This window comes from Nematolebias whitei, chromosome 4, assembly GCF_014905685.2.
Source record: "Nematolebias whitei isolate Nwh7 chromosome 4, NemWhi1, whole genome shotgun sequence".
Lineage (NCBI taxonomy): Eukaryota > Metazoa > Chordata > Actinopteri > Cyprinodontiformes > Rivulidae > Nematolebias > Nematolebias whitei.
Window position 1 is genome coordinate 48635921 of NC_056501.1, and position 24550 is coordinate 48660470.

The window sequence follows — 24550 nt, forward strand, 5'->3', positions numbered from 1 at the left end:
AGGACCCACAGACCTCACACCAATATGTCCCCCCTACAATAATTCTAATGCTAATACACACTGTGTGGTTCAAGCCAAGAGCCGTTATCAACACTGGGGGGCTAAGGCCCCTAAAAAGTGCTTCTAGAATCGCCCCTGGTGTGAAGAAATGAACTGAGAAAAATCAACTCTTGGCCTAAAATGTAACACAACAACATAATTGTACACATCATATCTTAAATCTAAAACTAAAACAATTATTATAATATATATGTGTAGCAGTACAGAAATGTACCTGGCTAGGGAAATGTCACTTCCTGTTAGGTAAGTGGGCGAAGTACAAAAGGAGGCAGCAATGCCTCTTCTGGGACTTGGTTTCCTCTTCCTGCTCCCACTACATGGCTCTTAAACCGTGTGGGGTTTGGTTGTGGCTGAGCAGCAGATCGTGTCATGCGTGCTGTTCTGGCTTTTGTGGGATGAAGGCCAAGCTTGCTGCTTTCCTCCTCCTCCTCCTGTGTCTGTGCATGTGTGTGTCAGCAGGTCCTTTGCTGAGGTTGGGACCACTGCTGCTTTGTCTCTACAGAAGATCACGGTTTTGTCTCCACTGAGGTTACAACCGTTGTCCCTGTGGAAGATTACCAGTGTTCTGGCTCTGAAGGACCACTGCTGTTTGGGTTCTCACCACATGCAACCAGTCTTCCATATAAAAACTGGAATATTTTTACTGGAGAATGCTTTCACTAACAAGTTTGTTGTTGTACTGGCATGGCTTGCGGTCGACAGTAACTATTTACACAATAAAGTGATGTTCACGTTTTACTCGATTTCAGTATCCAGCAGGATGTCACAATATAAAAATAGGGATATTTTTACCGGAGAATGCGTGCACTTTAACCAGGAAGAGTTCAGCTTTTTTTTTTACATTTCAAACAATGATAGATAATGAATATTTTAACCTAAAACCTCACATAACAAAGCATAGGATAATTTTTAAATTAAAAGGGACAAGGTGGAGAAAAATGTGCTGTTTGAGTTTATTTACTGACGATAAACAAAGTCCGACTCCCCACAGCTCCTGCAGCTGAGACTAAACGTTTAAAGCAGCACGGCATTAACACAACTCTCGTTAAGTTCAGGGTTATTTGACACTTTCCTGCCCGTTCTGTGAGTTTAATAGTTACTTATTTCTTACCTTGCGTTGCAAACTATTTTCAGTTACTCGGTTTTTTGGTTGGAGACTTCGCTGCTCCTTCCACCCTCTCGGTGAAAAGCTTCGGCTGGAACAGTTGACTTCTGGGAAATGTAGTTCTTTTGACTTGTGTTAAAGTGAAGGCTTACTGAAAGAAAACTACAAAATAGTTGTGCCCTTTATTAGCATGTTTGTTGTTTTTGGTTTATTTTATATTTTTGGCCGGTTCTCGCTCCTGTCTCTTCCCGTTACCTTTCAGTCCGGTCACGTCCCGGTCACGTGAGTTATAATGAATCCTGCCGACCCACGGTACTCCCAGAAAAATGTCATCCTCTTGTTCTGGACTTAAACCTGACTGAGCGTTGTGCAATATTCATTAGTATCAGGATGATGTTATTTGTAGAATTATGTAATCTCCACATAAAGATCCACACATTTATGTTTCCACAACTTAAAAATAGCCAAAGCCTAAAACAGTCAATTAAACATACTTTTGCAAACAGTACAATGTACTGGTAGAATTTCACTAAATATTTTTTCAATTTTTTTTTCAATGAGAATTGGCCTTGTTCATTATGTCTAAGCTTATATTTTATTTAGGAAAATGCTGATTTTAAGCTTTTACATATAGTATGCACATGTGAGAACATTTCATTTGTAAATTAAGAGGAACTCTGACATCATTTTCTCTGTCTTGTTTACTCAAGGAGCCAGTGGAGAAAGGAGAAATGAAGACGTTATCTCTCCTTATTCTTCTTCTACTTGTTGCCAAAGGAGCATGTGATGATGTCAAATATATCTCCAAGAGAAATTCAGGTAGGATAAAAAATATTTGTGTGTCTAGACCTTCTTTGTATTTTTTATTTTCAAAATTCAAATTTTACTTAAATTGAAAATTCTCTGTCTCTTTGTTTGTTTTAGAATTGTTTTTATTATTGTTTATTTATTTTATTAACCTTTATTTAACCAGGCAAATCTCATTGAGATCACAGATCTCTTTTACAAGGGAAGCCTGCTGTTTTCATCACTCATACTCTTTTTGTAACTGTCTATTCTTTTTTGGGGAGGGGGTGGGTATGGTGGAAACTCCCTCATATGTTATTTTTGTTTTTTTTCAGTATTATTTATGTCTTTCTCATGTTATGCAGCCTTGCTCTTTTGTTAAAAAAAAATCTGTCAAATCTGTCGTTCATCAGTTTTTTTTTCCTTAGTAAATTTTCTCTGCTCCTGCGCTTTCTGACTTTTTGAAATCGCATGATTTAACACAATGGTTTGTACTGCTTCTTTGCTCTATCCAGCTCTGTTTTCTCAGCAAACACCGCTCTTCTGTTCTCAGCCAACACTTCTCTCCAAACTCTTAACTCTGGGCTCGGTGTACATGCCTGTCATTTTCTGCTGAAGGTGTGCAACGATCCGCCTGAATGCTGCTGTTACTGCCACCATGATTGTTTGTGTATACTGCAGGGTAGTTGATGACAGAACTGCTGATGTTTTTTTATTTACATTCAATTTATTGTGTCTCTCTGTTTAGTTTGATGTGAAGAGTGTCAGTGGGATACTGACGTATGGCATGCAGTGTCAGGGCATTTTGTTATACTCAATGGGGAATTAAGAATGTGGAACATGAAGCATGCATTCACTGCTGTTGCGTTATGAGAGCTGACTGCGGGTCGTCAGTCACTGCAGCTAGCTACGGCTAGCTGTGGGCCTCAGGCTTCCTCTTTGACCCTGGACCCTCAGCCAGCCCCCACCGCTTCCCCTGGTTCTATCTCTCTCAGAAGTGGCAACTGTTGGATTTAATTCTATCCACAACACAACTCATGCTAACAAATAAATCAATGAGACGTCAATTAAGTTTTATCAATTATATTAAAAAGGCAGGAGAAAATTACAGTTTTACTACGCTGGACTCTCCGGACTGTCACGCGTACACAGACCCAGAAGAGCCTCGAAGTCCTGTGTCATCACTAACTGATGGGGTCCTATGACTCCTCCTTTTGCAGAAGGGGAGCTCAGCCTATCAGTGTATGAGGGGGCGTGACTAAGTGTGGTCTTATGTGGACTGACGTGTTAGGAAAAACATGAGACGGTGCTTCAAAGCCTTTCTACGTGATATGGCAAGCAAATTAAAACTATTTGACTGATATTGAATTATCAGGGAGACTCTCTTGAGAGCTGCTGGCCCAGTTTAACCCAGTCAGAACCAGGTCATAATTTCATTATAATCCCATCTCTGAGCAGATCAAATCCATAGGACCAGTCTAAATAAGAAATATTGTAACACTGCTCAACAGTGGGATTCTGTTTTATGTTGCTTTTGTTTTTGCACAGAAAATAGAAAATTATGTTTTTTAAGATCAGGGTGCTATTATCAAGAAAAGGCCTTTAGTTGTCTTGCATTCCTAGAAATAATAAAAACTATAAATTACATGTAATTTTTTTTTGTAAAAAAATAAATAAAAGCATTTAGGCCAAGTGTGACTTCCTTCTGCTGTGATGTGGGGGTTCCTGACATTTTCTACAATAGGCCCTTTTCACAATGACGTCAGACAACTTCCTTTTTGACTCGATGCTGTGGATCATTACTTCCGGGTCTATTCTCCCTGAAGAGACCTGTCTGAAACAATGGAATTTCATTCCTTCAACCTTTATTTACAGAGGTTATATTACAAGATATAGCGCAAGGTAAGGTTAATAAAAATTATATTTATGTGTTTGTTAGCTGTGGTAACGTTATCCATCATTGCAGCAACTTTTGCCACAGTAGCTAAAATATACAACACGGGCTGTAAGTGCTCTAACGTTTAAAGGTTTACTAGCTATATTAACGTTAATAAAAACAGTATTTATGTGTTAGTTAACTGTGGTAACATTATCCATCATAATCAATTTACCATTCTGTAACTGTGTAAGGAAACAGCCTCCAATTGTAACATAAGCTAGCTAGCAACAACAGGTAGCTAAACTCTACACTGCTGCTGCCTGTCAGTGCTGTAACATTAAAATGTTTACTTTATCTATTAATGTAAAATCTCTGACATCTTCCAACACTGTTGTTTAGAATAGCATTTTAAATATTGAATTAAAAGCTATATGTCAAACCATTTCCATGTTCCGATGATTAATACTTTCTCTTTTTACTTTCTTCTTGTGCCCATCTTTCTCAGCAGCAGTAACTCAGCAAAGAGGAAACCCCGAAGACCCAGGCTCGTCTGAGGATTTTAGCAGAGAGGGCCATGCGAACCCAGCTAGCATTGAACGTTCAGACAACGTCCTCTGAATGTTGTCATGAACGTTCACTGAATGTCTGCAACGACGTCTGCCGAACGTCAAAATGAAACGCCATTAAACGTCCAGCAGACTTTCTAGCCAACATCCAGCAGACGTTCATGACAACGTTCAGTGAACGTTCGTGACAACATCCTCTGAACGTTGTCATGAACGTTCACTGAACGTCTGCAACGACGTCTGCCGAACATCAAAATGAAACAACATTAAACATCCAGCAGACGTTCAAGACAATGTTCAGTTCACGTTCAAGACTACGTTCAGTGAACGTTCAAGACAATGTTCAGTGCACATTCGTGACAACGTTTGAACGTCCTCTGAACGTTGTCTTGAATGTTCACTGAACGTTGTCTTGAACGTCCTCTGAACATTGTCTTGAACGTCCTCTGAATGTTGTCATGAACGTCCACTGAACATTGTCATGAACGTCCTCTGAACGTTGTCATGAACGTCCACTGAACATTGTCATGAACGTCCTCTGAACATTGTCATGAGTGTACTCTGAACGTTGTCATGAATGTCCTCTGAACATTGTCATGAACGTCCTCTGAACGTTGTCATGAACGTCCACTGAACATTGTCATGAACGTCCACTGAACGTTGTCTTGAACGTCCTCTGAACGTTGTCATGAACGTCCACTGAACGTTGTCTTGAATGTCCTCTGAACGTTGTCTTGAATGTTCACTGAACGTTGTTTTGAACGTCCTCTGAACGTTGTCTTGAACGTCCTCTGAACGTTGTCATGAACGTCCACTGAACGTTGTCATGAACGTCCACTGAACGTTGTCTTGAACGTCCACTGAACGTTGTCTTGAATGTCCTCTGAACGTTGTCATGAACGTCCACTGAACGTTGTCATGAACATCCTCTGAAGGTTGTCATGAACGTCCACTGAACGTTGTCTTGAATGTCCTCTGAACGTTGTCATGAACGTTCACCGAACGTTGTCATGAACGTTCATTGAACGTCTGAAGTGACGTTTGCCGAACGTCAAAATGAAACACCATTAAACGTCCAGCAGACGTTCGTTGACAATGTTCACCAAACATCATTAAATGTTCGGCGGACTTTCAGCTAACATTCACAGTATGTCAAAATAAAATGCTATACAGTTCTGCTAGGTCTGTGGAAATACTAATGGCAGCAATTTTCATTGGAATGCAAGGTTTTCTTGTGAAACAGTTGTCTTCCATTTCCTAGGGAGATTAATCCAATCTTGTAACAAAATGGAAAATTGATTACAACCACTTAAAACACTTGGCAAGGAATTGATTAATCTTACAGTATTAACATTAAAGACCAAGACAAAATATGATAAAGAATCACATTTATTCTACTATACGTATAAAAAGACATTAAAAAAGTGTTCCTTAGACTAAAGTAGAATGGTACCAATTTTAATAGTGGGTTTTCAGAAAACACTTTTATTGTTCTAGCTTCCCACTTATTGCATAATAACACACATCTCACAATAGCAAATAAAAAAAAATTAATCAAGGCATCTTTCCCTATTTCTGTTGAGACGTGTTGTGTATGCAAGTGGGACTCGGTTCCATGATGATGGTCCCTATATCTCTGTGTCTTTCCCTCTCTCTTTGTGTTTTCCTATGCTGGGTAAGGGTCAACAGTCACCAAGTCTGAGGTAAAAAATAAGACACCCCTTGTCCCCTCTTAAGAAAAAAAAAATTGCAAGAATAAAAAATGTTGCAAGATCTTCTAAAAAATATTCCATTTTACATAGCTTCATCCTCATTGGCACCGTCATTTCCCACAGCTGCAGCTTTGGTAGCAGAATTGTCTTTGCGACCCTTTGAATGTTTTAACCAGTCTCCCACCACCGTCTGGATTTCTGTATCCATCAGCGTTTCTGATCCCTGGTTCTTTTGTACAGCCCCTGAAAAATAGATACAAAATAATGATAACACTTTACAATAAGGTACACAAAATTTGATTAACTACTAGAGAACACCTCGGGAACAAATCAGGAGTTAATATGTAGTTAACCAGTACTTACTGGGAAACACACAGCCCAGCCTTATTAGGGGACTGCTGGTTAGTTACATGTGAAATGAAGAGGAACTAATCAGGAACTAATGGGTAGTTAACATGGAAACCAAAGAGAAACAAATCAGGAGCTAATAGGTAGATAACCAGTACTTACTGGGGAACACACAGCCAAGCCTTATTAAGGGACTACTTGTTAGTTACCTAGTAAATTAAGAGGAACTAATCAAGAACTAATGGGTAGTTATCAAGTAAACTAAACAGGAACGAATCAGGAGCTAATGGTTAATAAAATCAGTAATCACTAGGAAACAGGTTTTTGACAATTATGAGCTGTGACCTCACTGGTGCAGGGTTTATTCAGAACCCACCTGGATAATTTCTCCTCTGTTTCTGTGGTAACAAACCAGTACTCCCCTAATTAGGCTTGGCTGTGTGTTCCTTAGTAAGCACTGGTTAACTACCTATTAGCTTCTGATTCATTCTTCTTTGGTTTCCTTGGTAACTACCCATTAGTTCTTCATTAGTTCCTCTTTATTTACAAGGTGATTAACCAGTAGTCCCCCAATAAGACTTGGCTGTGTGTTCCCCAGTAAGTACTGGTTAACTACCCATTAACTCCTGATTTGTTCCTTAGGCGTTCCCTAGTAGTTAAGCAAATTTTGTGTACCTTATTGTAAAGTGTTACCAAAATAATTTTTTAAAACACGGGAGTGTGCATAATCAAAAATATATAATCATGTAATGAGGGTGGTTTGTGAGACAAGATAGCGGAAGCACTAGTATCATCAAGTATCAACTACATTTCACACAGAATGTCTTGAAAACCAATCCGGCAAAAATGTTTAGGTTGAAAAGTACATGGACTTATACTTACTAAATATTACATTCAGCAACTGCTTGTGAGCAGACAGACTTCTTTTCCCCTTCCGCCCCTGGTAGCTATACTGCTCTGCTAGGCGGTTCAAGAGGATTTTGGGCAAAATGTTGTAAATCATAGCTCTCAAGTCTTTTCCTCCAATGACAGCCAAGGCATTTACCTAAAAAAGTAACAACACAAAGAACTTAAGTCAATATTTACACAGTACTGCTGCTGACAGAAGATTATTGTGAAGAGAAAGGCTATAATTAAGTTTTTTAAGTATTATACATACCAAATTTTTTCTAACAGCTCCTGAGTCCAACTTTTGGTTCAGGGCTTCCAACTCCTCTGGCGTGGAGGCTGGAAGTGCGAGCTCATTCAGTGTGTCCAACTGTTCAGAAGAAGATGTGGGAGTCATTCGGGTGACGATAGCTTGCAACAGTCTTCGGTTTTCCAAAACCATCCGCTTTAGCTCCTCAAAGGCTTTGAAACTGTTGTTCTGGAAGTTGTAATCTGAAAAATAATAATATTTTTATATACACACATACAATTCAGTAAAGTAAAGTAACCCTGTGTTGGCATTACCCAGCTCCAGCACACCTAAATTAAATGCAGGGAAACAGCTGATGTGGCAGCACACTTACAAAACTAGGATTACAGAGCAGGTCAGTACTGGTGCACATCAGGTTCAGGACGAGACAGGATAGACACAACGACGACGCGACAACGAACAAGACTAACAGACAGACTTGTATACACTGACAAGACAGGATGTGAATGCAAACAGCTGGCACGAGACAAGGATGAAATTAATTGGATAAATGAGGAGACACACACACACACACAAGGGAGTACAGACAAGGAAGGCCCACAATATGGTGACATCCTTACAGTATCAACCCTCAAGGATGCCCCCTGGCATCCCCAAAAAGGTCCCCCCCAAAAAGACTTGGGTGAGTGGAGGGAGGAACTGCAAGGATGGAGGGCCCAAGACAAAACATGACAAAAACAAACTGACAAAAACCAAAACCAGGGAACTGACTAGACACAAACAGGGAAACACAAAAAAGTTTGGGTGGTCATTGTTCCGACGGGTGGCCGGGAGGCTGTCCATCAGGCCGGAATGGGTCAGGTGGGTGGCCGGAAGGCCGACCATCAAGCTAGAACAGATCGGTCAGGCGGCCGGAGGCTGACCATCAGGCCAGAACACGTTGGGCGGGCAGCCAGGAGGCCGATCATCAGGCCAGAACAGGACGGACGAGCAGCCAGGAGGTCGTCCATCAGGCCTGAATGGGTCAGGCGGGCAGCTGGGAGGCTGACCATCAGGCCATAACAGATCAGGCGGGCAGACGGGCGGTCATCCATCAAGCCAGAACAGGTCAGGCGGGCGTCCGGAAGGCCGTCCATCAGGCCAAAACAGGTCAGGCGGGCAGCCAGGAGGCAGATCATCAGGCCAGAACAGGTCAGGTGGGCGGCCCGGAGGTCGTCCATCAGGCTGGAATGGGTCAGGTGGGAGGCCATTCATCAGGCCGGGGCCGGTCAGGCAGTAACAGGTCAGACAGGAGGCCGGGAGACCATTCATCAGGTCAGGGCCAGTCAGGCAGGCAGTCGAGAGGTTGTCCATCGGGCCATTCTTCAAGCAGGAGCAGGACATACAGGAAGCCGGAAGACCATTCATCGGGCCGGGGCCGATCGGTCAGGTGGTTGAGACGTTGTCCATCTGACCCTTCTTTGGGCAGGAACAAGACAGACATAGCAGGAGCGAGGACCTCAGCAGACGGACCAGGGGCGAGGACCTCAGCGGACGGACCAGGGGCGAGGACCTCAGCGGACAGACCAGGGGCGAGGACCTCAGTGGACGGACCAGGGGCGAGGACCTCAGCGGACGGACCAGGGGCGAGGAACTCTGCAGGCGGGTCAGCAGTGAGGTGCTCAGCAGGCGGGGCAGCGGCAAGGAGCTCAGCAGGCGGGGCAGCGGCAAGGAGCGAAGACCTCTGTAGGCGAGTCAGCAACAAAGACCTCAGCAGGCAGACCAGCGTCAAAGGGCCAGAAAAAAGTGGTTGTACCAGGGTCAGAAGGGCAGAGCGAGCGGCAGGCAGAGAGATAAATCCAAGAGGCAGGCGTGAGGTCGTAGTCCAAAACACAAGGCTTGAGGTTCAGGCATGAAACTATGAATAGCTTGAGAATCGGTGAACATGAGAGGTTTAATAATATCGCACTGGTGGAGAGGGAGAATAGATCTTATAAAGGGTGCAGAGCAGGTGAACTAGATGAGCTGAAGCAGGTGAGTGGAATCAGGGCTGATTGCTGTGATAAACAAGGGAGGTGTAGCATGGCTTGGAAGGCATAGGCTTGAGCTAGAGATAGGCGATGGGCATTACAAAGCAGGGGAAGAGGAACTATGGCATGAGGGCTGAAACAATAGCAGGAGGGAGAGAGTGTGAGACAGGGGCCAATGTGTGTGTGTGTGTGTGTGTTGGGGGGGGGGGGGGGGTCAGCGAGGGCCGCTGACCATTACAGTTGTGGATTTATCACAGAAGTTTACGGTCGTCCGACGTCAAACAAAGGTGGTAAGTAAGCTGATCCCACAACTTGTAGCCATTTTTATCATGTTAAGTGTTAGCAAACAGTAGTGCTCGGTGTATATCTGGATGGTCAAAGGAAAAGTTTACAAGAGAGTGGTGAGACCAGCTATATTGTATGGTCTGAAGAAAGTGGCATGGACAAAAAGACAGGAGAAATAATTGGAAATGGCAGAAATGAAGATGTTGAGGTTCTCCTTAAAAGCCAATTGGAGTTTGCAACTGCGCTTTGGAGAAAATTTAGCCAGAGGAAGAGAAGGAGGACTTATCTTCTCATCTCTGAAACAGAAGGAAAAAAAATCATCATTCAGGACCTGTCCCAGACAGCAAAATACAATTGAATCAACATTGATATATGGTTAGGCAGAAATATTGAATCAATGCTGAAGTCTGACATTTAAATTATACAGAAAGTGGTCGGTGACTTACACGTTGAATCAACGTTAGGTTTTCGACCATAACTGATACTATATCAATGTTGATTCAACCATCATCTAAATGGTAATCTACAATTACATTTGTGTTGATTTTATATTGAATCAAAGTTAAGGAATCAGTATTGATTCTTGTACATTTGATATTAAAATATTCAACTTTTTTAAAGCATTTACTATGTGAAGCCCATTGGAAAAGTTTAGTTTTCATTTCTACTGATAGGTCTTCATCATAACATACAAGTTTCTTCATTTAGTACTGGTGTTAAACACACAATATTGTTGGCAGACCATGGTATTATGTTGTTCAGAATTATTTTACATTACCATATTTCCAAAAATGTGTGAACATAAACTTTAAAATGACAACATGGAATTAATATTAAATTTTATTTAGGAAAACAGTCATAGGTCAAGACAGCCAGCAACTTGTCCCTGATTCAACGTTCAATACAAAAACAACTGGACTTGTCCCTGACCAACAGGTGTGGGTGATATGGTAACAAATATTGATTGTGATAACAGGTCAGCACCATTTGCCTTCTCAGAGATAAAAAAAAAAAAAAAACAGATAAGCTGGTGAAAATTCTCAATCATCCAGGACATGGTAAATTCAAACAAGTTCATGACAAAAACTGGACTATATTTGTAACAGAAGACATTTCGCTTCTCATCCTAGACGCTTTCTATAACACTTGGGTTGCCAAGATGGCCGCGCTCAGAGCAGTGGCAGCTTCACAGGCTCCCGGTATCACCCCAGTTTTTAGAAGTTTTGATATTGACTCTGTGCCTGACTCCGCTCGATTTATGCGTGTGAACTATAGCCGAACCGAACTGATGAGAATAGGAGCGGATTTGCCACAAAATATAGCAGAAATCAGCAACAAACTCAAAATTACTTTCAGCAGAATGAAGATCTTAAAATCATCTACATCATTTTACATTCTACATTATCTACGTCATTTTACAAAACAAAGACATTGACATCGAACATGAGGACATTTCAATCTGTCACACCCTGCCCAACAAATCAGATAAAGTCAAACCATCCATAGTCATCAAGTTCATTAGCAGGAAATCAAGAAACAAGGTAATAATGCAAGCAAAAAAACTGAAGGGAACAAATGTTTACATAAACAAACACCTAACTAAAAAAAATGGAAATATTGCACGTGAAGCAAGGTTGTTGAAAAAACAGGAAAAAAAAGCATCAACTTGGACAAGAAATGGAAACATCTGGATCAAAATACAGGAAGGATCTCAGGTTAAAATAATAAAAGACCTGAAGGATCTGGAAAGACTAAAATGAGCTCAGGAAATGACAGATGATAAATCATTGACATAACTTCACAAACAAGAAATTAACAAAATATAAAACAAACAAATACATTATAACATGGCAACATACGAAGACTTAGAGTTTAAAATATACAATGTTGAAGATGCGATTGATACAGATTTTTTTCCTGCAATAAAAGACTGTGAATATTACAATGAAGAACAGTTTAATGACATCAATATAACAAATGGAGGTCTCTCTATTATTCACTTTAACAGTAGAAGTTTAAATGCAAATATATCCAAAATAACAGATTATTTAAAACAGCTAAACAGAACCTTTACAATAATAGCACTGTCAGAGACATGGCTCAATGATGAAAACACAACTAATGTTCACATGGAAGGTATGAATTATATCATGTGAACAGAAGCAACAAAAGAGGTGGTGGAGTGGCTCTATTTGTTAAAATGAAATAAAATGTAAGTTAATTAATGAAATGTCAATAATTGTTGATAATATCATGGAAATAATAACAATAGAAATAATAAACAAGAATGATAAAAACATATTGATAAGTTGTGTATATCGATCTCCAGGATCAAATATAGAAATATTCACTGATAAAATCGTACAACTATTGGACAAGAGTTTTAATAAAAGCATTTTTTTCTGTGGAGACTTTAATATTGACCTGGGAAATAAAACAGATTCAAATAACATCAGTACATTTACAAATTCATTGTATAGTTTAAATCTTTATCCGTTAATATCAAAACCAACAAGAATTACAGCTCATAGTGCTACAATAATCGATAATATTTTCACAAATGTAACAAATGGGGATGTGATGGGAGGTATTTTAATGAGTGATTTGAGTGATCATTTACCAGTTTTCACAATTTATAAAAATGATCAAAGCATTACAAAAGAAATCACAATTAAGGAAAAAACAATAAACACATCAAAAAAAAGCAATGGACAAATTAAAAGATGATTTACATAAACAAAGCTGGAAAGACGTGTATGTTGATGATGTGAACAGATCATATGATGAGTTTATGAATATTTTAGGAGCTCTGTATGAAAAGAATTGTGTGCAAAATAATTATACAAAGAGAAATGTTGTTGACCAACCATGGATGACGAAAGGTTTGAGAAATGCTTGTAAAAAAAAAAAAGAATTATTTGTATACATGTTTCTTGAAATTGAGAACACAAGAGGCTGAAGAGAAATATAAGAAGTATAAAAATAAATTGGTAGCGATTATAAGGAAACACAAGAAGGAATATTATAGTGATTTATTAAATAAAAGTAGTGGTGATATGAAAGCTACATGGCGAGTAATAAATAGTGTTCTGAAAAGTTATAAAGCAAAAACAGGTATTTCACAATATTTTTTGAAGGTTGACGATGAAATCCATGATGAAAATGAAATTGTAAATGGATTTAATCATCATTTTGTGAACGTTGGATCAAGCCTTGCAGCTAAAATACCAAAAGTAGAAAATAATGTGAACCATTCAGTTATAAGTTGTGACAACAGTATTTTTCTTAATGGAACTGACAAAGAAGAAATAATGAATGTTGTAAAAAATCTGACAGATAAGAGATCAAAAGACTGGGTGGACATGGATATGATGTTTGTAAAGGACATAATGAGTTATGTTATCGAGCCGTTTACATATATTTGTAATTTATCATTTTCAAAAGGAATATTTCCAGACAATATGAAAGTAGCTCTCTTTAAAAATGGTGATAAATGTGTGTTCAATAATTATAGACCAATATCCTTATTACCACAGTTTTCAAAAATTCTAGAAAAACTGTTTGTGACCAGATTAGATAAATTTATTACTAAACAAAACATTCTAAGTAGCAGTCAGTATGGGTTTAGAGCAAAAAACTCTACATCAATGGCTCTCATGGAATTAATAGAACAAATAACTACTGCTGTCGATCGAAAACAGTATTGTGTTAATATTTTTGTTGATTTAAAAAAAGCATTCAATACTATTGACCACACTATTCTCCTTGAAAAATTAAATAAATATGGTATAAGAGGACCAGCATTACACTGGGTATCTAGCTATTTGAAAGATAGGAAACAGTTTGTACAAATAAATGGTGTAAGATCTGACCTGTGCAATATCACTTGTGGAGTTCCTCAAGGCTCTGTACTTGGACCAAAGTTATTTATTTTATATGTGAATGACTTAGTGAATGTATCAGGACTCCTCAAATGTGTCCTTTTTGCAGATGACACCCCTTTTTTTTTGGGTAAAGATGTAAAACGGATGTTGGAATTGATGAAGACAGAATTTGATAAAAAACAAACTTGGTTTAAACTTAATAAATTATCATTAAATTTAGATAAAACTAAATACATGATATTTAGTAACAAAAAGAGAACTGTTGATGATCCATTTAAAATTGAGGGTGTTGAGATTTGTAGAGTTAATGAGATGAAATTTTTGGGTGTAATCATTGATGAACAGCTAACATGGAAAAATCACATCAATTCTGTAAGAACAAAAATATCTAAATCTATTGCAGTACTATACAAAGTCAGGGAATTATTAAATGATAAAGCTCTGTACATGTTGTATAACACAATCATTGTTCCACATTTAATCTATTGCATTGATGTTTGGGGGAAAGCGTGTAAAACATTTACAAAACCTATTTTTATTTTACAGAAAAGAGCTGTAAGAATTATCACCAGAAAACATTACAGTCACCCATCAAGCACATTATTTTATCAACTGAAGTTATTGAAGTTCCATGATTTGGTAGATTATAGTATTTTATCAGTTATGTATAGGGCTCAAAATAACACATTACCATTAAATATCCAAAGAAATTTTGTTAAAAGACAAAGTTGTTATAATCTTAAGGGGATAGAGATATTTGTCAAACCAAAATTCAGAACTAGTCTGAAGGGAAGGTCTACCTCAATCCAAGGAGTTGGATTGTGGAATGGTCTAGAGAGTGATGTGAAAAATGCCAAATCAATGTGTACATTTAAGAAAAAGATCAAAACTGAATTGTTAAAAAAGTATATATGAAGTAGCTTAGTGTGTGTTTTGTATTAGAATTAGAAAAATTAGAAACAGTTATTCATTTTGTTCTGTTACTTGAAGATTATTATGTCTGAAATAATTGTTTGAAAAAAGGGGCAGATATAATAATATTTTGTCTTCTTTCTGCTGCCTTTCATTTTAAATCTTTTGTATCTTTTTTTATATTGTTATGGAATTGTTTTGTACTTTTTTAAAATGAATAAACTTTATACCATACCATACCATATCTACCTGGAAGCTGCAGCAGAGGTGTTCCAGCGGGCAGAAGAGGAAGCGCTGCTCCCGGCTTAAGAGGAGAGGATGCCAGGCGGGGGTTATGGTGAGGCTACGAGCTAACGCTGAAGCCGGTAAACTCCCCATGCCGTCTCTCTTTCTGTCGAATGTCTGCTCGTTAGACAACAAGGTGGATTTACTTCGTCTGAGAGCGGGCGCCTCAGAAGAGATGAAGAAGTGTGCAGTGCTTTACCTCACAGAAACATGGATTACAAGCGAAACGCCGGATACAGTCTTCCAGCTGGATGACAGACTCTTTTTTTCGAGCGGACCGCTGCAGCGAGCTAACGGGGAAATCACGGGGAGGCGGAGTATGCATTTACAAGAGTAAAAGTTGGTGCACGAACTGTACTGTTGTAAATAGCTCATGCTCGAAGGCTTTGGAGCAAATAACAGTGAAATGTCGGCCACATTATCTACCCCGCGAGTTCACGGTGACTTTCATCTCTGTCGTTTACATTCCTCCGAACACTAATGCTAATGAATCACTGCAGGAGTTTCATGATATCATCAGCTCGCTGCAGAGCAAACACCCCGAGGCTCTTTACATGGTAGCCGGAGACTTTAACCACGTGAATCTAAAGGACTGTCTCCCAAGCTTTAATTAGCATGTGACAATTCTAACACGTAGAGACCACACGCTGGACCGTGTTTACACAAACGTAAAAGATGCATACAAAGCTGAACCCCGCCCCCACCTAGGACTGTCAGACCACATCTCAATCTTCCTGGCTCCTGCTTACATGCCCCCGCTGAGACGCTCCAGACCGGTACAAAATAAAGTTAAATGCTGGATCCAGGACAGTGGCCCCATACTGAGAGATTGTTTTGACCGAACAGACTGGCAGGTTTTCAGAGAAGCTGCTGAAAATGGAGGATCGCTTGATCTGGACCAATACACATCCTCAGTTCTGGGTTACATTAGTACATGTACTGACACCATCTCCACTATCAGAAATGTTAAAAGCTACCCAAACAGAAAACCTTGGCTGAATGCAGAGGTGCGTACCTTGCTGGAAGCCAGGAACACTGCCTTCAGGTCTGGAAACTCAGAGGAGCTGAGTAGGACAAGAAAAGAGCTGGTTGCTGGTATTAAGACGGCCAAGGCCACATATGCACAGAGGATCGAGGGTCAATTCATCTCACAAGACCCTCGGAGCATGTGGAGGGGCATTAAGTGCATAACAGATTATAAAGGAAGTAGCGAACAATGCCCCAAAGACCCATCTCTGCCTGATGCCCTCAACAAGTTCTATGCACGCTTTGAAGACTCGAACAGACCACCCAGCACCAGACTCACCTCACCACCAGATGAAGAGCATCTCAGCTTGACCTCAGCCGAAGTAAGGAGCACTTTCAGGAGGATTAATCCACACAAAGCAACTGGCCCAGACAACATCCCCGGAAAAGTGTTGAAGGAATGTGCTGATCAGCTCTGCGAGGTGCTGGCAGACATCTTTAACACCTCACTTACCCTGGAGACAGTTCCCACCTGCCTGAAGACAGTCATTCAGACCAGTCACTGTAGAGCTTTTTGGGACTGGGATGATGGTGGCAATCGGCCAGTGGCCCTCACCCCGATAGTTGCTAAATGCTTCGAAAAACTGGTCATGACTCACATCAAAACAACCATCAACATCAACGAGGACCCTCTTCAGTATGAATACCGTGAAAACCGATCAATAGAGGATGCCATCTCCTCTGTGGTCCACACTGCTCTCAACCACCTGGAGCAGAAAAACTCTTACGTCCGTATGCTCTTTGTGGACTTCACATCCGCCTTCAACACCATGATCCCCCAAACCTTGATGGACAAACTGTCCACACTAGGACTAAGCCCCTCCATTTGCAACTGGGTTTTAGACTTCTTAACAAACAGACCACAGTTAGTGAGGATCCACAACTTCTCCTCCTCCACCATAACCCTCAGCACTGGCTCTCCTCAGGGATGTGTGTTGAGCCCCCTCCTGTTTACTCTGCTCACGTATGATTGTGCAGCTACCCATCCTGGCTGTCACATTGTAAAGTTTGCAGATGATACAGCGGTGGTGGGATGCATCACAAACATCGATGAGTCCAGCTACAGGCAAGAGTTGGAACACTTTGAGAGCTGGTGCAAAGAGAATAACCTTCACATCAATGTGAAGAAGACAAAGGAGATGATTGTGGACTTCAGAAGGAACAACAACATCTACACCCCCCTGAATATAAGAGGATCTGCAGTGGAAGTAGTCTCCATCTACAAGTACTTGGGTGTACACATGAATGACAACCTCAGCTGAAGCAACAACACCACCAGCCTGATCAAGGAAGCTCATCAGAGACTCTACTTCCTCAGACGGCTGAGGCGAGCTGGTCTGGGAAGCTCAGTCCTCACCTCCTTCTACAGGTGTGCAGTGGAGAGCATCCTGTGCTCCAGCATCAATGTGTGGCATGGAGGCTGCACAGCTGCAGAAAGAAAAGCTTTGCAGAGAGTGGTGAAGGCTGCACAGAAGTCTGTTTGAATCAGCCTCCCCACCATCACAGACATCTACACCTCCAGATGCAGGAAGAGGGCCACCTGCATCGTGAAGGACCCCACTCACCCAGCAAACACACTTTTTGCCCCACTCCCCTCAGGAAGGAGGTTGAGGAGCATTAAGTGTAGAACCACTAGACTGAGGAACAGCTTCTACCCTGAGGCTGTTAGACTCATGAATCTATAACTAGAATAATCACTGTGAAAAACCACATCATTTTGCTGCTGATCTGTTTCATGTTGCTGCTGATCTGTTTCAATGTTGTGTTCATGCGTGCACATCTGCTCACACAGACTCGTTCATGTTTGTGCTGATGTTCAATGTTTTTATGTTATGAGTGCTTAGTGTATATTTAGTTGATGTTTTTCTTAGTTCACATCTTAGATGTTATTACTGTTTTTCTTATACATTTTATTGTTGGATGTAACTGGGACCCTGTGTACATAATTTCGCTCCACCACATGTACCACATGAGGTGCGAATGACAATAAAGAATCTCTGACTCTGACTCTTTCTCAATTCAAAGAACAGGGAGTGTTGGGTTCGCGTTATAAAGCTGAGATAAGATACATACATATGCAGACTGACCTCTCACATCTTACAGTAGGGGTTTGTTAAGGTCTTTGTTAATCTAATTCACAGATGGGCCGCATTCCTACTCTGTGTGAAACTGTCTGGGTATCAGTCCTAAAGCTGCATTATAAGTTTTTGAAAGTTAAAATCTGAGTCCTCCTCCTTTGTTTAAAGATTTATGTCAAAAGAGAGCAACCATCTTTAAACAGAGGAGGCCTCAGATTTCAACTTTCAAAAATATATATCATTATATATATATTCAAAACAGGGTCTGTAATTTTATGGAACTATAGGGCAACTCTGGAGACAACAAAGCAAGAACATGCTGAAGTGGCAAGCCATTCAAGTAGATGCATGTGTCTGTAAACATATTTGACTCCTTTCTGACTGACAGAACAACAGTCTATTGTCCATGGAAGAACAGTGTCCATGAGGTTAAGCCTTGTACTGTATGAATCAGGGAAAGTCTGTGTTGGGGTAACCTAAGTTTGACTCTGGTTCACTTGTTTGGGTCTCTGGTTCCTTGGGATGCCTCCTTCCCGCCCTGGCATGTTACAAAGCCATTTCTTGACAGTTTCGCTGTAGTCCTTGTCAGTCAGCCGAGCAGCAGCTGAAATACACAAAAGTAAGAGTGAGGAAGATAGAATGTATATCCAATATAAATTACTTCCCTCCCTATTTTTTGAAGGGCGCTATCCCCCCCCCCCCCCCATGTCCAGCTTTTGGTATGTGTGTGCCCAAACTCTCCCACACAAATTCCCACAATTTCAAAACGTTTCATAAACAGCAGGTCTAGAAGCTTTGACACATTTTGAAGTTGTAGACTAAAATTTGTGCTCAAGTAGCTAAAGAGCTAAACACATTTTTTCCATGATGAAAAATGAGTAAGACCACACTGAAATGATCTACATTTGATAAATGAATGTAGTTCAGTCTGTCAAATAAATTGCCATCTTTTGACGGACTGATTCTTCCTTCAGTAATGACTCTGCCTCATTGAAATCTTGTTCACTGGCGATTGGCAGCTGGAAGGGGAGCATAGGGTTGCAATGGCTGGTCCTTGGGTACCACCTGGTGTCACGCTGTCCTCAGCCAACTCGCTCTTGATGAACCGATCATCTCTGTACAGATCCTTCACCACCAAAAGTACTTCAGTAAGCACTGAAGTCATCTTGTGGATGGCAAGGTCTTCAGAAGAAAAGTTAAAATCATTAAGTGAGAAATAAAAATAAGTTGAAAATGACACATGAGGAATACACAATGTCCAACAGACTTGCCTTTCAAATGCTGCCCGTCATCGCCGGTCATCTGTGTGGTTCCATCTGTAAAACACACATGCATACAACTTAATTGTTGAACACATTTTTGAAAGGTTAGGCGCACGTGTGTATAATTGACAGTGATTTTATTTTGGTTAGAAATGTTTGTGTTTGTACAGCTCTTTAATAGAAAGGGAATTTTCTGTATCCAATCAGGAAAGAAAGAAAGATTAATGGAATACACAGGACCACAATTGTAACAAGTCTCTGAGGACTTTGTGTTATGTTTGGCTTTTACGCATTAACAAACTGTTAATAAAGTATTCAATCAAAGAGGTGGAGTGAACAGTGAGCAATGATCATCATCTGAATAGATCCAACCTTTCACACATACACATCAGAAAATGTCTACAAAGGTTAGATGACATCTTTCACTAACCATTGCAACCAGGTGGGGTGTTGTACTGTCCTGAGCTGTATCCCAACATCCCCGTAGAAACAAAATCATTGTTATATTTCACTATAGTTGACTGTATTTGATCAAACTGGTGGTACTTTCCTCCAAAGAAGTCTAGAGGGGGAAACAAATGTTGTAACATTTACATAAAACATGACAGTGATTTAATTTGTCCACAAATATCTCACTTTAGATTGATGTAGTAAATTGGGTTCCTTAACGAGGAATCCAATGGCATACCATTTTGTGCACGTTGTTTGAGACCAGGACACTGTTATACTGCCCTGAGCTATATCCCGACATCCCTGTAGAAAAAAATAGTTACATATCACTACAGTTTAGGAGTACAAACACAACAAGAAAAATAATCTGAATTGTCAGTCAAATTAACTAATATGTCATAAAATATGATTTTTTTATAAATATATCACCACAGTAATAGTGTTACACATGTTAGTAGTTGTAAACACCCAAAATAATACATATGTTGGCTTAGTGTTTACCTTTAGTCGAAACGTTTAAGGAATAAACATTTTTAATAAAATCTCATAAAGTTACAAATGTTGTCTTTGGTATCTGTTTGATTTTCAAATATATTAGTGAGCGTGAATAACAGGGATTAAGTTAAAACTGTAGAATGGTTCTTTATTAAGTTCAGTCCATTTCCTTCTATTAGTTCACCGGCAGTTCTGCCATATTTAAAATGACGACGTACGATTCAGAATGAGGCTTCTAAGTATTATGTACAGCTAAGAGCCACAATTCTTCCTGTTTTTGTATGAGTCACCCAATATGCATGCTTTTGATTGGCTGACTAGCACGTCATTCAGCACGCGATTGGTCTGTTCATTTTAGCGGTTAGAAAGAAGAAACATTTGAAAAGTTTTGAAACACATCGAAATATTAAATAATGTACTTATATGTCTGAGGACACAAACCGTACAGTTCCACTTGTCTTGTACACTCACAGTTAAATTAATAAGGACAGAGTCGACCCCAAAACTAACGAACTGGGCTCAAAAGAAATTAAAGCTGCAAGCAGCATTGGAGGCCCTCGCAGCAAAGCGCTGCTTCAGCGACTGCGGGAGCTCCAGCTAGTCCACCCAGTCGCCATAGCTAATGCGCTTGTGCCAATCCCGCACGCGTTCACCAAGGGGCACATTTCCCGAGTATTTGACATCACCTTCCGTCTATGTCGTTACTTGTCCAGCTGCAGGTCTTACAAGTATAGTCGAAATCTGACCTTCCAGACAGGAGTTATGGCGAATTCCTGTTTTGTGGCGAATGTTTGACAAACACTTCCTTTAAGCTTTTCAACATGTCATGTGTGGTAATCGACAGTTAGTGAACAAAGTTTCAGTCTAATATGTTACACATTGCGAAGCTGGAATTGTCATCCAATAATCAACAGATTTTTCTCTGAGTAGGTGGGGCTTTGGTGTGATGTCATGAATCAACAATACCAATGTGTGTACAAGTGCTCACTTATTAAGCACAAAAACTCAGATCGCTGGTTCAAGCCCCGGTACCGACAAAATCAAAAATGGGGGTGGGGTAGGTGAAGCACCCACACCTGCCCCCACCGTCATTCGTCCCACTCTGGACCCTTAAGCAAGGCCCTTAACCCCCACCATCTGCTCCTCCGGGTGTCCTAGATAGCAGCTCTCTGCTCCACACAGAGGGCTGTGGTAGCTCGGTGGTCTGTGGTTTTGTCACGAAGGGCGTCCGGCGTAAAAATAAATGCCAAGTCTTTGTGTGACTTAGTTCGCTTTGGCGACATCTAATGCAGGGGGCAGCCGAAAGAAGAAAAAAAAGGAGGAAAAAAAAGACAAAAGTAATTAAAGCTGCAAGCAGCATTGAAGGCCCTCGCAGCAAAGCGCCGCTCTGGCCTTAGGGTGACCGCAGGAGCTGACACCATCTGGACCTGCAGCCTTATTCTGGGTCAGTCTCTCCATCTGCTTCCTCACTTGACTTCTAGAGACGCAGAGGCGGGAGGCAAAGGAGGTATCAGAATCTTCTGATTGGTTGAAGACCAACATGTAGAAAAAGAAGGGTCCATGATCGAGGTAGTAGATAAAACATTTGAGGTGTGACAGGACAGCCTTGGATCAAAGGAAGGTGGTATGTCTGTTTGGCTTGTGGCTAGAAAGGCAGATGCTGAGCTTGTTTCTGAACTGAACCCATTGAAGAATTATCCAAAAAAGTTCAATCTGGTCCTCTGGACATTCAATAAAAACAAAAAACAAAACAAAGCAAAAAAATGTAGAAACGTTTCGTCTCTCGTCCGAAAGACTTCCTCAGTCTGAGGTGCTGTATTCAGATCAGTCTCTTAAATAGCACCTTCTCAGAGTGGATCAACCAGTTTTGCTGCTGACAAGCAAAACCAGCTGCTCACATGGTCAAGAAAGACCATCACCCTAACAATGGATCATTAGCACACTGATGGCTGTTTACTATTCACAAAGGGTTGAGTGATACTAGCAATAACAGCATTGTGAGAGGGGGACAGTTGAACCCGGAGGCCTCCACCCCTGTTTAATGATGGACGATTTCTTTTCCCAAAGATGGCCTCCTTTACTCCTCTCTCAAACCATCGTTCCTCTCTGTCCAGGATGTGAACATCTTCATCCCTGAAAGAGTGATCGCTGGCCTGGAGATGAGTGTAGACCGCAGAATCCTGGCCTGATGATGTTGATCTTCTGTGCTGGGCCATCCTTTTGGCCAGTGGCTGTTTAGTTTCCTCGATGTAAGACTGATCACAGCCCTCCTGACCCTGAACAGCATACACAATATTACTCTGTTTGTGCCGGGGGACTGGATCTTTGGGATGAACCAGTCTTTGCCGTAATGTATTTTGGGGTTTAAAAGCCACTGGGACGTTATGTTTAGAAAATAAACGTCTCAGTTTCTCTGATACTCCCTCAACATACGGAATGACCACTGGTCTGGGTCTGGGTTCCTCCTTTTCACCTGATGGCTGACTGGAGTCCTGTTTGGGTTTCTTCTCTGCTTTCAGGAAGGCCCAGTTAGGATATCCACATTGCTCTAGAGCCTGTCTTGTGTAGGAGTTCTCCTTCTGCCTGGCTCCTGAGTTAGTGGAAATGCTGTCTGCTCTGTGATACAGAGTCCTGATGACTCCTAACTTGTGCTCCAAAGGGTGATAGGAGTCAAACTGCAAATACTGGTCTGTGTGGGTGGGTTTGTGATACACCTCGGTTTGCAAATGTCCTCTATCAGAGACTGAGACCTCACAATCCAAGAAAGCCAACTTGCCATTTTTTACATCTTCTCGTGTGAACTTGATGTATTTATCCACAGAGTTGATGTGGTCAGTAAAATGTTGGACTTCCTGAGATTTAATTTTAACGCAGGTGTCGTCAACATACCTGAACCAATGACTTGGTGGTGTCCCTGAAAAGGACATCAAGGCTCTCTTTTCTACCTCCTCCATGTACAGGTTGGCAACAATAGAACTGGAGACCCCGTAGCACACCCATGTTTCTGCCTATAATATTGCTCCCCATATGTGAAGTAGGTTGACTGCAGGCACAGTTTCAAGAGTTGACACAGTTGTTCAGTGGAAAGCATGGTCCTGCTGCTCAGAGTGGTGGCTGATTTTAATCTTAAACTGACCACCTCTACTGCATCATCAACAGGAATGCACGTAAAGAGTGATGTGACATCAAAAGAGACCATTGTTTCATCAGTCTCCATGATGACATCCCTCACCTTATCCACAAAGTCCATGGTGTTCTGTATGTGGTGTTCTGAGCTGCCAACTAAAGGGATGAGTACAGATGCCAGATATTTGGAAACATTGTAAGTGACAGAGTTAATCTTACTAACAATTGGTCTTAAAGGTACACCTTGTTTGTGGATTTTAGGTAAACCATACAGACTAGGTGTGGCCTCCCCTGGGTACAGTTTGTGGTACAGAAAACGGTCAATAGCCTTGTCCTGCTCCAAATTTTTCAGGCAATCTATTAACTTCTTCTTGTAGCCAATTCCTGGATCTCTTTTCAGAGGTCCATAAGTGTTTAAGTCACTAGGGAGTGTCATAACTTTCTCATGATAGTCTTTCTGGTTCAAAATCACTGTGCACCTTCCTTTGTCTTCTGGGAGAATGATGATGTTTTTGTCCTTGCTAAGAGTGGTGAGTACATCCCTCTCCTCTCTACTGATGTTGGAAGTTGGTGGTTTGGCATTGCTGAGGCAGGATGAAACTTTGATTCTGAGCTGTTCTGCTTCACCCTCTTTCATTTTGTTGTTGCGGATGGCTGATTCTGTGGCTGTGGTCATCTCCACCAGAGGAATTCTACTTGGTGCAACTGCAAAGTTCAGTCCCCTGGCAAGAATCTCTGTCTTCGTCTGGGTGAGTTGTCTGTCAGATAAATTCTTCACCCACTTTTCTGTCTCCCTGGCATGTAATTGACTACTGGAGAGTTGTCCTACACTGAATGTGTTGTTATTGGAATAGTGATGGTGATGATCAGAGTCAGAGTCAGATTCAGAGTTTCTTTATTGTCATTCGCACCTCATGTGGTACATGTGGTGGAGCGAAATTATGTACACAGGGTCCCAGTTACATCCAACTATAAAATGTATAAGAAAAACAGTAACAACATCTAAGATATGAACTAAGAAAAACATCAACTAAATATACACTAAGCACTCATAACATAAAACATTGAACATCAGCACAAACATGAACATGAGATGAGATGATGAGTTATTAGTAAGTTAAACTTGTTTTGTTGTCGAGTCTTG

The 24550-nt window shown here is 40.8% G+C and overlaps 1 protein-coding gene across 1 annotated transcript in view; it reads left to right on the forward strand.

Annotated features, from left to right (window-relative positions):
• The first annotated feature begins 1896 nt into the window (after positions 1–1896).
• il1rapl2 (interleukin 1 receptor accessory protein-like 2) overlaps positions 1897–24550 on the forward strand; it is a 460778-nt gene continuing 438124 nt past the window's right edge. The window contains exon 1 of the mRNA XM_037675424.1: positions 1897–1984. Coding sequence (XP_037531352.1) covers positions 1897–1984 — 88 coding nt within the window. The remainder of the gene's footprint in view (positions 1985–24550) is intronic.